General features: G+C 41.2%; 1 protein-coding gene across 3 annotated transcripts in view; it reads left to right on the forward strand.

The window, feature by feature from the left end:
* The window catches only part of AFG1L (AFG1 like ATPase), a 244127-nt gene that overhangs the window by 51946 nt on the left and 174797 nt on the right, over positions 1–17384 (forward strand). For all 3 annotated transcript variants that reach the window (XM_066248232.1, XM_066248231.1, XM_066248230.1), the window contains exon 3: positions 10717–10768. In XM_066248232.1, coding sequence (XP_066104329.1) covers positions 10717–10768 — 52 coding nt within the window. The remainder of the gene's footprint in view (positions 1–10716; positions 10769–17384) is intronic.

Raw genomic sequence — 17384 nt, forward strand, 5'->3', positions numbered from 1 at the left:
GCTACTTTCTAGTAGTCCTGGAATATGAAGAATATAACTTTTTCACTAGCCCCTTCTAAGAGGGAAATTTTAGGAGCTACAATGATTAGGAGCCCAGACTTTGGTTAGAAAACAAAAAGGAATAATCATGATATTTCTCCAAGAGACAGCCAACCCATAGTAATCTGGAGATAGGAATGGGGAAACTGGATTTATTCCTTTTCTTTTTTTACAGTCAGAGGTCTTTTCTCTCTTGAAATTATTTTCATAAATATTTTACTTATATTACATTAACCACTAACATGGTTAAGTGAAATATATTATGGCATCAGCTAGAATGCTTTCAGTTGCAAATAACAGAAAACCTACCTACAACTGGGATATACATCCAAGTACTCAGCTGGCTTGTGTGTAAGTCCAGGGCTGAGGCTGCTTCAGTTGCAGTGTGTTAGGATGGCCCTGGCTCCATTTCTTTGGGATCTTGAGTTTGCCCTTCCACATATCTTGGCTTTGAGTTCAGCATGGCCTATCTCAAAACTAGTGTCACAGCTATGCACCATATTGGCCAGAAGACAGACACTTTCTCCAGCCACAGAACAACAGAACTACTTGATTGAACCTGGGTATTAAATTCTGCCCTGAACCCCTCAACCTTGTTAAGGAGAATGGAACTGGGAGTGGGGCCATTTCCACCTCAAGGGCATGGCTGCTGCGCAGACGTGGAGAGGGGAACGGAGTGGGCACTAGGGAGGGAACCTGTCGTTGATTTAAAGATAGACATGCCTTTAAGGTATTTTTTCCCTAGCAATATGGTGTTCACACTGAATCTCCCCTCTTTCACCAAGTCTCTTTCTGTGATACAGTTGAGGAACTGATGACTGAAGATGCTGTGGCCGTGGAGAGATCTCCTGTTCTGATGCACTAAGAAGTCAGTGGTGAGGCTGCCAGCCCCACAGGGCACTTATCAAGCCCGTTTATGCATGGCAACGGCTCAAGTGATAAACAGAAAGAAGACTGATATATTTTAGAACTGATGGCTGTTTGAAAATAACCAAATTAATGCTGGGATTAACTCAAAGCATATGGTCCAATAAAAATTTTGTAGTCCCCAGCTTCAAACTGTATTTGTTCTATTTTTCTTGCTTTGTTAATGCGAAGGTTTAAAATAAACAACTAGAGTTGATTAGCAAATGAGTTATCAGTCTGACGCAGGGAACTCAACAAAAGCCAGTGGAGGAGTGGGGTGGGGGAAAATTTTAGGACAAGACTCATTCTTTGTTCCTGTGTGTAGTCTGTACACAAATTTCATGATTTCCTTTTAAGTTTTTCTTAGAAAGTTACCTATTTGTTATTTCTTATTGTCAGCACCTGTAATTCCTTAAGTCATTGATGAATTAGACTTATTTACAAGTATCTACTCTGGGTGCTGTTTTGTGGGCACTAAGATGGAGTAAGTCCCTATCCCTGTCCTGAGGAGATGCTGTTCTAGTTTAGACTTCAAGCATTAATAGGAAAGTTAGAATTTAAAAGTCTTTGGAAACTTGGAGGGGCATGCTTTTTGTGGCCCGTTGACCCCATTATGTAGGCCAAAGGACACACGGATAGAATGAACTCTGTAGGCCTGGGTTTGGTCTGAGAAGGGGCCTTACCCATCCTGCCTCCTCAGTGATGTCTGCTTTGTCAGCGTCCTCTCTCCAAAGTCTGTGAAGCCCTCTGGTCAGCTGCTGTCCCCTGTCCAGTCCAGTCTTCTTTGTACCTAACACCTGTTTGTTCTTCCACTCTTCTCCCTCTGTGGTTCGTGGCTCCTCTAGTTACTCTTCTTTAGGTCACCCTTTTTAATGACAAGAGAAAAATACCATATATATAATACTTGGTAACAAATTAAATCAGTATAAAGGAGTGTATGGTTAAAATTAAGTCCCTCTTACCTCTCTGTTCCCTTTCCAAAGGCATTCACTGTTGACACTTTCTTGTGGAGCCTTCCAGAAATTTTCATTTCTTTTTTATATAGTCAGACCACAGCATGCACACTGGTGTGCTTTTTGTTTTTTTAACACTATATTTAGGAAACAATCCCACATCGAAGTCTCTACTTCTTCTAAGAGCTACCTCATTCTTTTTTATTCTTTCATATGAATATCCAACAATTTAACAGTATTATAGTACCTCCACCATATGAATAAGCTAATACATCTTTGTGTATGTGTATAGATACTCCTGTAGGATAAATTTCTAGAAATGGAATAGTTCAGTTAAAAGATATATGTACCTTACATTCTGATAGACAATGGCATATTGCCTCAAAAAAGATGGAGCAATTCATATTCTTACCAGTTGATGAGCCTACCTGTCTCGCTATATCTTTGATAAGATTGTATTCTCTGAGACTTTTAGATTTTTTGTCATGGTGGTATTTCATTGTTATTTTAAATCACATCTCTTTTACTATGAATGAAATGACCATATTTTTATATACTGCTCACAAAAATTAGAGGATATTTCAAAATGAATATGAAGCTATAAAATATCCCCTAATTTTTGTGAGCAGTGTATGTTTAAGCACTTTGTGTTTGTTTTTCTTATTGATTTATAAAAACTCTTTGTTTTTCTAAGGAAACAAGTTCTAATCTGTAATAAATGTTGTTTTTTGCAGTTTGTCTTTTTACCTTTCTTAAACTTTCTTTTCCCAAACAGAAATGTTGAACTCTGTTGCTTTTAATCTATTTTTTTCCCTTATGGTTCTTGGGTTTATGTTTTGCTTATAAAACATTACACTTCGGCCTGACCTGTGGTGGTGCAGTGGATAAAGCGTCAATCTGGAATGCTGAGGTCGCCGGTTCAAAACCCTGGGCTTGCCTGGTCAAGGCACATATGGGAGTTGATGCTTCCTGCTCCTCCCCCTTCTCTCTCTCTCTCTCCCCCCCTCCCCTCTCTCTCTAATAAAAATGAATAAATAAAATCTAAAAAAGTAAATAAAACATTACACTTCAAGATCGTAAAAATAAATTCCCAAGAAGACACTTATAAAAATATTGATGAGAAAGATTACAAAAGAAGTGAAAATTTTAATCTGATGGGCCATGGTTTCTGAGAAGGTCGGGGAGTGGGCTGAGATCCAGAAGTCGGTGGAAGGTTGTATTGGGAGAGGACTCATCTTCCTTTCTCACAGGAGGAACAGGGAAAAGGACAAGTGCGGGTGTTGGTGGGATTGCAAGCTGATCTAGGAAGCTGAAGGTGTTTAAACCCAGTGCCTCTGTTTTCTCTTTATGAAGAAGTAGGAGACATGTGCTGGAAGTGATGGTGGAAAAGTAGTTTGCATGGAAGGGAGCTGAGCAGGTTCGAGAGCAGCATTGCAAAGAAAGAGTGAACCAACCAGGGAAACAATGACTGAGAACGTGGAGGGACTGGTGAGACGGCGCACTCTGCAGGCCTTTCAGATCCTTCTCAGCGACCCTCAGAAGTCCTGAGGGACATGAGGGGAAGGCTGATATCTTAGTACGAGATTTTTCTATTTTTGGCTCTTCTTCCATTCATTTCTAATTTTATTATATTATGGTTGGAGTACATCGATACTTTGGAATTTATTGAGGTTTCCCTTATGGCTTAGCAGCTGGACTGTATTTGAAATTGTGCTACATGTTCTTGAATATGTTCTTGATTTGTTTGGTATAGAGTTTTAGATATAAAATATTTTGAGTACACGTTAGTGTTGTTCATATCTTTGAGAGGGGTGTGTCAAAGGGTGCAATGTTTCTTTTTCCATAATTCACAAGTTTGGATGGAAGCGGTTATCAGGAAGCACATGAAGTTTTCAGCCTCTATTGTGAGCAAGAGGGTCTTGTGATTCGGTGTGCAGAAGTGGGCAGGGAGTGGGAACTCCCTTGTGCTCTGTCCTACACCCAGCAGGCTGCAGTGTTGATGTGGCTTACCTGGAGCCACATAACTAGTAAGTAGCAGAACTAGAATTTGTAACCAGATCTTTTGGGTTCAACTCTCATACTCTTCTGCTGTATCTTTTATGTTTAGCGGAAATAGGTGATGGGTTACCAGGATCTTTCAAAGGCATCCTTAAGCTTACCATGTGTACAATCTATAATGCAGTGTCATTGGACTCATCAAGAACCCGTTAGGAAAGGTGTCATCATCCTTTACAAACTTCCTGACCGTGGCCGGTTGTCTCAGTGGATAGAGTGCCAGCAGCGTATGGATGCCCTGGGTTTGATTCTGGGTCAGGGCACACAAGAGAAATGACCACTTGCTTCCCCCCCCATTCTCTCCCTCTTCCCCAGGCCCTGAGGATAGCTTGTGAGGAAGAGGGGGTGGGAGTGGGGATCCCTGTCAGGGCGCATGCAGGAGTCTGTCTCACTATCTCCTCTCCTCATGATAAAAAAGAAAAGAAAAAAAAAAGAAATTTCATAAGAAAAGTAACATGACAAATCTTCCACTGGTCACTAGAGAAACTTACTCATGCTCACATTTTTAAGTGTTTGTCTAATGTTACATCTGCATTTTAGGTGTTGGGTGTGTGTCAGAGTTCTGGCAGGAAACAGTTCACAGCATGTGCTTCAAATAAAGACTGAATCAAGAGAGGACTTAGAGAGTCATGGGCAGGGCAGACCAAAGGCAGCAGATCAAGTTTGCAGGGGGGAGGAGGAGCTGGAGAGAGCTGGAGCTGCTGTCACCCCGAACCCCAAGGTCCTGGAGGGCTGCAGCTCCTCACACCCCCCCACCCCCACCACCGCACCTGAGCCGGGAGGGAGCCGGGAAAACGACCCGCATTGCTCTCTACCTGTCCCTCCCAATTCTGGCAGGTAGCGCTGCCCAGGGCTGAAACCAGCCAGCAGTCAGCAGGCATCTGGGGTCCCAAGCCCGAAGGAGGAGGCCTTTGAAGGAGGGGAGCCCTCGGAGAGTTCCAGCACCCAGGAACTATGCCAGGGTGGACTTCACTGAGATAGAACAACTTACAGAAAATTAATACATTAAGAAAGGAAATTTAATGGATCTGAACAATAGGGCACATGGTGAGAAAACGTCAGTGAGGAGCATGGGTTCCTTGTAAGTCATCTTGAAGAAACTGCATGAACCTATGTCTCCCTGAATTCACTACTGTGATAAAGAATTTTAAAATTTCTTTAGGACCCATTTTACAGCCTTAAAGTCTTACTGTTCTCCATTCAGTCCTCTGATTTCCCCTTAAACTATAGCTTTTTATATCCCTTGAAATAATTTCAATAATTCTTAGAAGACTGAAGTTTTATGAGAAAACTGACTTGCTTCTCTAAGTGAAAATACTTGAGAGTATATACCAGTGATGGGCAATCTTTTGAGTTGGGTGTGTCAAAATTTGCCAAAAAACTGAACATAACTCGGGTGGTGTGTCACTTGGAGAAAAAAACAACATAATTTTGTGATATTTATAGTTTAAATAACAAAAATGTATAATTGTAATATATAACTGTATTTAATAAACCAAAAACTAATTATTTAACTTACCTGCTTAGTGACTTCTTTGTTCATCTGTCAGTCGGTTTCTTTTGTTGGTTTTGATATTATTTAACTTATGTGGGGTGCCGTGAACTAAGATAAGTGAAGGGGAGGGGGAATTCTTTAACACACCTGCCTATTAGTGACTTTTTTTGTTGCTGAATTTCATTGGCTAAATCTTCAATTGAAGGTTGGTATTTTGTACACTTCAAGCCCAAGCAAGCGCTACTAACTTCATATGTCAATCTGTTTCTTTTGTTGGTTTTGATATTATTTAATGCTGAGAATAAGGTCTCACAAAAGTGTGTAGGGAAAAATTGTGAGTAAAGCCATTGCTATATTTTTCAGGGTGCTAAAAGTGTCTGGTAATTGGTTCCAAGCACTCCAAATTTCCTGTTTGTAGTGGCACTCCTCTTGATTCTCCAAGCGGCACCTTTCCAGATTCTCAAGCTTTGACCTCAAGTCGACAAACACCTGAGCCCAGATGCTGTCTTGAAGTTCTGCAAATTGCATCTTATGTAAATTAAGATGGCTGCCGCTATTTCTAATGGCAGGAAACGGCACCCGTAGTACAGGCCCTCGCCTCTCCCAGCCTCCCCCTCACTTATCTCAGCAATGATGGTCAATTAGAAAACCATGACACTTCAGAATAGTAGATTGGATGATGGTTGTTGTGGTTATGTGGTTGCTGGTAATGGCAATCACAGGGCCCTCAGAGATGCGTCCCCCGTCCCCTGGGGCATTCCGCTGCTCCCTGCTCCGCCTGCCGGAAGTGAGGTCAAAGATCCCCTAAAGGTCTAACCGGAAGTCCCAGAACTAGACGCTCTGTGCCGGAGTTCTGTTGTTTTGGCCTACAGACCTCCGCACAGAGTGTCTACACTACAGCAAATGTTTTATCCTCGGCTACTGCACCTGGCCGTGTAGGAGCCGAGGATGAAACGTTCTTTGCGGCATGTGGCCCCATACTTCTCTGGTATGCGGCCGCTTGTCATCGAAAATGGCTATGTGTGTCAGTGCTGACACGCGTGTCGTAGGTTTGCCATCACGGGTATATATAGAGGTGGATTAAGGTCGGTTGAGGCCCCGGGTGCAGAAGAAAATATTGGGCCCCTTAAAAAAGAGAGAGAGGGAAAATAAAAATACATGTTAACCACATTTTTCAATATATAAAAAATATTATGTACTATTAATGTTAAAGTTGTACATGTCAAACCAAACTTGGTATCATTAGAAAAAGGTGTAAAGTTGGGGTTTTGCGGGGGCTCAGGGCATGTGCCTGGTATGCCCACCGTTAAACCGCCTCTGAGTATATAATATTGTTTAGCTAGACAGTATCAAACATTTATTGTTAGAAGAGTATCCATTTTGTTTATCAATTTATTTAGAGTAAAATCTTCATCTTAAACCATCTGTCATACTAGGTATTTGTGATTTCAGATGTTGGAAGTTCTTCTCCTTTGGTATTCTACAACAGTATCTCTTTATCATCTTTAAATATTACTATAAATATACAGTATAATATAAATTATATATGAAATATGTAATATATTTGCCAAATTGCTTTTTCAAAATATGTGGAACTTGACTGGGTAAACAGAAGATAGGACCCTGAGTGCTTTCCCCCACTCCTCCCGAGGAGCATTGAGTTCTTTCTGTGTCATCCTTTCCCCTGTCCTTGTCTTGTTTTCTGTTTTTTCTTTTTGCCTTAAACTTCATTTATTCAGCATAATTTGATTATATCATATGAGCAGAACTAGTGCATGCCCCAGACTATTCTTGCAAAAAGTGTTGTGAAAAATTATGAATTGCCATGACATTCCCAGTTATCTAATGCAGAATGTTGCTTTCAAAAGATTTTTAGCCCTAGCCAGGTAGCCCAGTTGGTTAGAGCATCATTCTGATAATGCCAGGGTTACAGGTTTGATTCCTGGTTAGGGCACATATAAGGATCAACCAATGAATGCATGGGTAGGTGGAAAAAGAAACTCATGTTTTCTCTCTCTCTCTCTTTCCTTTTTCTCTAAAATCAATTAAAAAATATTTCTAATACATAGCACATACTTACAGATTATTAGGTTGTATATAAGTTTTCCAACTGGAAGCTGTTCTCAAGTTGTTTAAGAGCATAACACTTTTTTTCTTGGCAAGTTGAAAACAAAGTAACTAGTGTACAAGAAGAGTTCATATAAAAGATATTAAAACAAGACAAATTAAGAGGCTTTGACACGAGTGGAATCTGTTTTCAGTTGAGGTTTAAGAATTGATGGAGAGGCCCTGGCCAGTTGGCTCAGGGGTAGAGCATCCACCTGGCGTGTGGAAGTCCCGGGTTTGATTCCCCATTAGGGCACACAGGGAAAGTGACCATCTGCTTCTCCACCCCTTTCTCTCTCCCTTCTCTCTTTCTCTCTCCTCTCTCCCTCCACTCCAGCCCCTCCTGCAGCCATGGCTTGATTGGAGTGAGTTAGCCCTGGGAGCTGAGGATGGCTCCATGGCCTCTGCCTCAGGCTCTAGGAAGAGCTTGGTAGCTGAGCATCTCCCCCTAGTGTGTTCGCCGGATGGATCCCCACTGGGGTGCATGCAGGAGTCTGTCTCTCTGCCTTCCCTCCTTTCACTGAATAATAATAATAATAAAAAGAATAAATGGAGAGTTAATGTGCCGAGGAACATGGGAAGGCATTCAGTAAGCAAAATCAAAGCATAGCACATCCTTTTAAACCATAGTGAGGTTATTCTGGAAGGGACATGTGGGAGTCAGGGTCTGGGTTTAGCAGAGAAAACTAAGGGATTAGGAAAGCAAGAGGCTTTTCTGAGGCAGGTTGGAGTGAATCCACAGATTTAAAATAAACAGCACTTTTTTTTTATCCTTTTTTGCTCTGCCCCTCTACCTTCCTTTAAAAAAACAACAACTCATGGACACGGACAACACTGTGGTGGTTGTTGGTGGGGGCGGGGGCAGGTGGAGGGAGGTACAGGGGAGATAAATGGTGAAGGACAAAGAATTGACTTGGGGGATGGTGAAACATGCAATACTGTGTACAGAGATGTGTTGTGGAATGGGGCACCTGAAACCTATGTAATTATGTAAGCCAGTGTCCCCCCCACCCCCCCAAAATTTAATTATAAACCACAACAGCAGCAGCATTATGTACCCTTAAGTCTAGCTTTTGACAACATTCTCTGACAAAATATTGAGTGCTTTAGTTGGTGCTGAGTGACATAACTTTGGCTTCTTTCTGTTTTCACCATCTCTGAATCATCTCTGCTCTCGCGTACCTTGGTTTGTTTCACAGGAGTCTAGGAACTACTGCAGAGTTTGCAGGTTATTCTAGGTGGAACAGAAGTCAGGATGGCTGTCTGGGTTGCTAATAATATCAGGTAAAGAGAAGGCCCCTTTTGTTTCTTTCCTGGAGCCCTCCACCTCCCTGTTTTGGTCTGGACTTGATTGCTTTCTTGACCTGCTGTGTCACTGTGGTGCTGGAGCAACTCTCCACCTCACCGGGGCTTCCTGCCCAGGGTCCTCTGTTTCCTGGAGCAGTCTCGGTATTCCTCTTTCTATTGGGGAGGGTTTTTTTTTTTGAGACCCTGTATGTATGGAATGTCAATTTTTCATTTTCACACTTATTGGGTAGATTATATAGATAGATTGGAAATCCTTTTCCTTCAAATCTCTTATTCAAAGTTTTTAATCTGTTTTTTTTTTGTGTGTGTGTGTGTATTTTTCCGAAGTTGGAAACTGGGAGGCAGTCAGACAGACTCCCGCATGCGCCCGACCGGGATCCACCCAGCATGCCCACCAGGGGGTGACGCTCTGCCCATCCTGGGACGTTGCTCTGCCACAATCAGAGCCATTCTAGCGCCTGAGGCAGAGGCCACGGAGCCATCCTCAGCGCCCGGGCCAACTTTGCTCCAATGGAGCCTCGGTTGCTGGAGGGGAAGAGAGAGACAGGGAGGAAGGAGAGGGGGAGGGGTGGAGAAGCAGATGGGCGCTTCTCCTGTGTGCCCTGGCCGGGAATCGAACCCGGGACTCCTGCACGCCAGGCCGACGCTCCACTACTGAGCCAACCGGCCAGGGCCAAAGTTTTTAATCTGTTTGTAACCTGTTTCCCTCCACCTTCCTCCCCCCAATGCCTTGAAAGTTTGTAGGATCTTGTTAATATACCAGGAGTCCTGAGATTTCAGGGTTGTGACTTGGTATGGGTCTGTTTCCCTCCTTGTGTCGGACACTTGGTCTGTCCTTCCAGTCTAGAACTCAAGTCCTTCAGTTCTGAGAACAATCTTTGCATTATTTCATAGATAACTTCCTCTTCCCTTTTGTCTCTATTTTCTTTTTCTGCAATTTCTTTTTTTTTTGTCATATGTTGCACCTCCTGAATTAATCCTGTAATTTTCTTACATTTTGCATCTTTTATTATTGTTATTTGTTATATTTTCTGGAACATTTCCTCAAGCTTATCTTCTAAACTTTTCTCTGAGACTTTATTTCTGCTACCATATTTTAAATTTCAAAGTGCTCTCTTTTGTTCTTAATGTGTCTTTTTTAAAATTGCATTTGGTTCTTGCTGTGTAGTTTTAATAGCTTCTCTTTTCTCAGTGTATTAATTATATTGATTAGAGTTTTATTTTTGAAGGTTTCTTTACTGTCTCTGTAGTCTGGTTCCTGTGAGTTTCCCCCCGTATGTTTGCTCTGGTCTCCAGCTTTCATCTTGGAAGATTTTTTGAAAAATCTGTTGTTTCTTGGTTGTCAGTTTGTTTCAGTGTCTTTTCAGATACTAACAAGCTGATTGAAAGACCGTCATAGGTTGGCTGAGTGGTACACTTTACTCTAGGGTGGTCTGGTACGAGGAGCCATCTCTTTCTGCGCCTCTGAGTCTTTCTTTTTCTTTTTCTGAAGACCATTCAGTTTCTCCAGAAAAATCATTCTAATCTGTTGCTTGCTGGGAATGAGTTAGGCTGCCATTGTTTGGAGAGCCGGTTTGGGAGAGACAGGGAAGAGTACATGGTAAGCAAACGGTGCAGGGGATGTAAACTTAAGTTGTGAGACTTCAGAGCCCTTGATCGGACTTCTGTGACTCTTGCTTCCTGTATTGAAACCCAAGTTAGGCTTCCCAGCCTTTTCACATCAAGTGTTTTTGTATTTATTGTGCACAATAGCCCATTTTAGCCCTGTATAGAGCAGTTAGGAATACTATGTGTACGATGATGATAATTAATTATTTCCATGTTAGAGATTTATAATTTTTTCTTAATTTGCAGCTTTTTTCAAGGAACAAACCTCCAAAGGGCCTCTATGTTTACGGAGATGTTGGTAAGTGTGTTAAAACAAGTTTTGAGTGTTACAAACAGAAAGTTTCCCAGCTTTTGCTTAGAGATCACTTCTATTTTCATCATTCAGTCCACTACCAGTGAGGGAGTAGGATGAGGTGAGTAAAATAGGGGGATGTGGGACAGTTATCTTAGTTTGGTCTTTTCCTTCTCATAGGCTGTACCTGTGCTTTAAGGTGGTATTAGTTAGCATGTTAGGGTATAAACATTGCTTAATGAATAAAGTGAGTTAATGTTGGGGAAGGAAATAATCTATAGATAGGATATTAGATAATTCAGAATCTTGTTGCTCACTGCTATTTGATTTAGCTTAATATGTAGTGGTTTTTTTTTAAAGCTGTTCTTTTTCATTTTTACTTTCCACTAATATTTCTACTCATATTTTATGTCCTTATCCTCAATGTAATTATTAGTGGATGCTTTTAATTTACAAGTGGTGATATTTCCTTGGTCTCCCATTTCTATACATTGACGATGAAGACACATTTCCTTGGAAGATGTATGAGCTGTCGCTTACTTTCAAGGTTTTACTAATCAACTAAAGTCTTGCTTCTTTGATTTCATTCTTGCTGAAATTGTTTGTTTTCTGCTCTCCATTTTCTTCAAACAAATCCTTCTAGTCCATCCTAAACCTCTCCCTGGTTACCTATATTCACTGATGTCATGAAGGTGGCTCTTATCTTAACCTGGCCAATCATTTCTTATAGTGCAATACTCAGAACTCTCAATGGGACCAGTTTTGGTCCTAGACTAATAAACTTCAGCTTAACAATTTTGCAATGTGAGAGAGTGGTGGCAGAAGTTATTATCTTAGTGATACATTTAGGAAAAGACATAAAATAGTTGAATAAGTATATTTTCTTAAAGGTAAAACTTTAAGGATTTATCTTCTTATCTTTAGGAAGAGGGTCCTCCCTTTTTTTCTGATTTATTCACTAATGCCACTAAATTCCTGTTTTATAGATTTAGCAAACCTAATAAAAAGAAACTGTTTGGTTCACAAAAGTGAATGATAGAGATTGCCCCCCCCCAAATTCTTTGTGAAAGAAGTTCAAACTATTTTTTTTAGTTCATTAGCTAATTGGTATTTTTGAGACCAATGTGTGATTTCTTCTTATTTAGAAAGCATTTTATACCAGGGACATGATTGGTCTTACCTGTCTGCACCTCTGGGCACTGCCCAGCTGACCTCATCCTCTTGCCAGAGCTCATTCTTTGCCTCTCAGAGAACTTGTACTATACCTTCACTTTCAGGTTCAGTCATTGCTAAAACCAATGTCTTTATTTCTCTGTTACCCTAACCACTTAACCATAAATGGAGATGTTTAGTAAAGCTCAACTTTTTCTACTTCTGCAAATGGACTTAAAAAAACAACAACCATGAAAGTTGTTGGATTTTAGTTTGAAAAATACAGCTGCATTCCAACTAATTGAAGGGAAGTATGATAAACATACTTCATCTGAATGCTTGAAAGAATTAGAAAAGAGGTGATAACATAGGATGTTCACATAGGCTAGGTATGTGGCAGCCTTCGGTTAGGAACATCTTAATACTGTAAAAAGGAGAAAAAGGAATTCTGAAATAGGAAGTGAGATGAACATTTTGGTGGCTATCCTCAGTTTAGTTTAGAATACTTACAAAATAGGTAGTAAAGAATAGGTCAGATTCTCACTTTGGGAGGCTCTCTGGCTGGGAAAATAGCCTCAGAATGTCTCCACAAGCTCTTATTCTTTACTGTTTTCCTTTTTTAGATTTGGGAAACAGATATTACATTTTAAGGAGAAGTGATGGGAAAGAGGATGTCTGCTTCTTAGTCCCTCCCCCCCTCCACTCCTTGTTCCTGTACGTGGCTTGCTTTTCGTCATGCCCACCCAACTATACTTCCTTTCTTTGTAAACATGTTGAGATGATTGACTCAGGTAGACCTTCAATCCAGGGGACCCCAGGAGCTTGATATATAAATTCAAGAGATTATCATCATGGTTCAATCTTGAAACAAAATGTTTCATTATATAATATAATTTCATAAACCATGCAGAAACCAAAAGCTGCAATGGTATCTTGTGGCTTCATTCTTACTAAAGCAGGCTTTCTTACAACAAGCTTTCAGCTCTTGACTAGCAAACTGTGGTGGTGATGGTGGTGTTAATGAGTTCTCTGGTATATTAGGAGACAATAAAAGTTCATATTTGTTTATCAGTACCTTTTCTGCTGCCTCTTGGTTTAACCTCATTTATTTCCCATCGATCATGTCACCAGTCGAAAGGCAGGCTGGTTTTAAGGTTAGAAGTTGGGAAACAAAATTCTGCTGGGCTTGAATGCCATGTGGAAGACACTACTTACATCTCCTGCAGGGGGTGGGCTATGAAAAGGACACCATGGGGAGGGAGAAGGGGGTGTGGTCATTTGGGCTTCCTAACTTATAGGCTCGAAAGTTAGAATATAAAAGAGTTTTAAGTTTTATAAATTAGTCCCCTAGCAAGAATCTTCTCTTAAGAAATATAAAAACTTTTATTTGGGATTCTGTAGAGACTAAAGCAAATTGTGAAGTAGGAAAAAGATAGTGTTGGTTTCTTCCTTACCTTTTCCCAACTTCTTTTGTCCTCATTCTTCCATTCACTTGACAAGTGTTCACTGAGCTTCTGCCTCGTGTCAGGCAACGTGTTTTTTTCTGGAGGTGTAATCGTGAATAAAAGCACAGGTTGCCTTTATTCATCCAAAGCTCACAAACTATTGCAATGGCTTTGAAACATATTTCAACATGACCCACAGTAAGAACTTTATTTTACATCCTAACTCATTGTATGAGTGCGTGTATATACACACACACATCTGAAAAATAGTTCCGTGAAAGAGAACTTATCCTTACAAGTGATGTATTTTGATATTTTCTATTTTACTCCCCTTAAAGATAACATTTTGCAAAACTGTAGTATTAATATGACAACCAGATCTTATTCAGATTTCTCCAGTATTATGTGTACCCTTTTATGTGTACAGTTTATCACTGTACATATAAACCTTCTGTAGGTTTATGTATCTACCACCATAGTCAAGATACTGAACAATTTTATTACTACAGGAATCTCTTGTGTTGTCTATAATTTCCAGAGACACAATACATACAACAACTGGAAATTGTTTGTCTTATAGCTTCCTGGTGTCCATTCTTTGCCTCACATCATGAAGTATCTATCACCCTACACATCAGCAGCCAGTATTGAACCAAAGACTCAAGAATACCAACATGTTGGTTTCAGGTCCTCTTTTATTACATAGCTTCCTCCTCTCTGGTACTTTGCCTTGCAATTTTCACCTGTTTTGGACTCCCATGATTCTGAAGTCTCTTAACCCAATTCAGCCAGACCTGGGTGTTTTACTTGGATTCTCCCATGTTCTTATCAACATAAAAATAATATATTGTTGGTGTTTTAATTTGTATTTCTTTTGTTTCTGATAGAGTTAAACTTTAAAAAATGTGTTTAGCCCTGGCCAGTTGACTCAGCGGTAGAGCATCAGCTTACTGTGTGGAAGTCCCGGGTTCGATTCCCAGCCAGGGCACACAGGAGAAGCGCCCATCTGCTTCTCCACCCTTCACCCCTCCTTCCTCTTTGTATCTCTCTTCCCCTCCAGCAGCCAAGGCTCCATTGGAGCAAAGTTAGTCTGGGCACTGAGGATGGCTCCATGGCCTCTGCATCAGGTGCTAAAATGGCTCTGGTTGCAATGGAGCACTGGCCCAGATGGGCAGAGCATCGCCCCCTAGTGGGCATGCCGGGTGGATCCTGGCCAGGCCCCTGCGGGAGTCTGTCTCTGTGCCTCCTTGCTTCTCACTTCAGAAAAATACAAAAAAAAATGTGTTTAAAGCTATTTATATTTTTTGTGTCATTTGAATACACATGTACTTTGTATATGGTCTACCAGAAAGTTCTGTCCATTTTTGCAATAAAACAAAATACAAATTTTTCTGTCAATAAACTTTATTAAATAATATAATTGCCATGATTATTAATGATTTCTTGCCAGTGTGAGGGCAATTTGTATATCCCATTTTTGAAAAATGTTTTATCTTTTGATGCGAAAAATTGAACCAGTGTTTGTTTGATATCTTCTTCATTTTTGAATTTTTTGCCCTTCAAAAAATTTTGTAAGGACAAAAACAAGTGATAGTCGGAGGGTGCTAAGTCCGGGGAATATGGTGGATGCAACAGACATGCTTCTGTAGCATTTCTCCCTTGTTGAAATTCGTAAAAATTACAGTGGTGTAAATGAACTTTATCAGTAGCCATAGATACACTATGGCTTCACACATAAGACTAACGTGAATCAACTTTGTTTTAGTTAATTTGCTACATCAGTATGTATACATTAAGTGATAAAAATAGAGAGGCACACATGTACCAAATAAACATGTGCTTACGTGTGGAAACTTGTGATAGAAACGGACAGAACTTTCCGGTAGACCTTATAGTTGATAATCCCCCCCTCCCCCCCTTAACTCTTTCAGTTGCAGGGAAGGGGAGGAATTTATTGGTTGGTTTAATTGTGAAATAAAATAATGTTCTGATTCAGCCATGGGTAGAGATATGAGCTGAAATAATATTATAGGGATCTCTCTCTCTCTCTCCTGCCCTCCCTTCCCCTCCTTTTTCATCCTTTGGTTCTGCTTTCTTTTTTTTTTTTTTTTCATTTTTCTGAAGCTGGAAACAGGGAGAGACAGTCAGACAGACTCCCGCATGCGCCCGACCGGGATCCACCCAGCACGCCCACCAGGGGCGACGCTCTGCCCACCAGGGGGCGATGCTCTGCCCATCCTGGGCGTCGCCATGTTGCGACCAGAGCCACTCTAACGCCTGGGGCAGAGGCCACAGAGCCATCCCCAGCGCCTGGGCCATCTTTGCTCCAATGGAGCCTTGGCTGCGGGAGGGGAAGAGAGAGACAGAGAGGAAAGCGCGGCGGAGGGGTGGAGAAGCAAATGCGCGCTTCTCCTGTGTGCCCTGGCCGGGAATCGAACCCGGGTCCTCCGCACGCTAGGCCGACGCTCTACCGCTGAGCCAACCAGCCAGGGCTTCTAGTTCTGCTTTCTTATTGTTGGCTTCATTCTTGAAGACTTGTTTGATATTATAGGAAAGAAGTCTCCTGGGATCTTCTAGGTTGCTCTCGAAAAGGAGAAGGAAAAATTTTCATCTTCAGATTCCATATTAATTCTCCCTATAGAACCTTACTAATTGGGTTATATTCCCATGGCAGGGCCAATCACAGTGTATAGGGTAGTAGGGTATTTTTATTGGCCCACCTTATAATTGATACTTTCATAAAATGTTACAAAGCAGAGAAATTTTCAGAAGGAAGATATTTAGGACAAAAAAAATGTTTGTTGTAGTTTCTTACTTTTTTTCTTTTTTCTTTTTTGCATTTTTCCGAAGCTGAAAACGGGGGGGGGGGGCAGTCAGACAGACTCCCGCATGCGCCCAACCGGTATCCACCCGGCATGCCCACCAGGGGGCGATGCTCCATCTGGGGCGTCGCTCTGTTGCAACCAGAGCCATTCTAGCGCCTGAGGCAGAGGCCACAGAACCATCCTCAGTGCCCCGGCCATCTTTGCTCCAATGGAGCCTTGGCTGCAGGAGGGGAAGAGAGAGACAGAGAGGAAGGAGAGGGGGAGGGGTGGAGAAGCAGATGGGTGCTTCTCCTGTGTGCCGTGGCCGAGAATCGAACCCAGGACTCCTGCATGCCAGGCTGACCCTCTTCGTTGTAGTTTCTAAGAGCTCTTTATATCTTAAAAGATATGTAATGTTAAACTCCCAAGTTTCATGAGGACAGGGATTTTTGCCAGTTTTGTTCACCAGAATATACTAAACACCTAGAATAGAGCCTTACACATGATGAGTATTCAGTAAAAATATATTGATTAAATAAATGAGATTAATTTTATTTATGGTGATTTTAATATTTAGAAGGTTGAATTGAATGTAGCCTAATCTATCATTTTCTTCTATGATTTTTTTTTTTTGCTTTTATACATGAGCAACTTTTTTTTTTTTTTTTTTTTTACAGAGACAGAGAGTGAGTCAGAGAGAAGGATAGACAGGGACAGACAGACAGGAATGGAGAGAGATGAGAAGCATCAATCATTAGTTTTTCATTGCGCGTTGCAACACCTTAGTTGTTCATTGATTGCTTTCTCATATGTGCCTTGACCGCGGGCCTTCAGCAGACCGAGTAACCCCTTGCTGGAGCCAGTGACCTTGGGTTCAAGCTGGTGGGCTTTTGCTAAAAACAGATGAGCGCACACTCAAGCTGGTGACCTCGGGGTCTCGAACCTGGGTCCTCTGCATCCCAGTCCGACACTATCCACTGCACCACCGCCTGGTCAGGCAAGCAACTTTTTTGTATGATGGCCTTGTTATATTTTAAGCCCATTTTTTAAAGAGCACAAAAGTTACTTCAAGTATATATTATTTGAGGTTTCGGTTAGATAATTCATGACTTCTTTTCTGGATCTATCAGTCTACTATGATTTATGCAGCAGAATTTGAGACTATTGATTTAATTTTTTATGTAGATGTAGTGATTTAAAATCTGTTGCCACTCACCATGA

Source organism: Saccopteryx bilineata, chromosome 12 (genome assembly GCF_036850765.1).
Source record: "Saccopteryx bilineata isolate mSacBil1 chromosome 12, mSacBil1_pri_phased_curated, whole genome shotgun sequence".
Taxonomy (NCBI): domain Eukaryota; kingdom Metazoa; phylum Chordata; class Mammalia; order Chiroptera; family Emballonuridae; genus Saccopteryx; species Saccopteryx bilineata.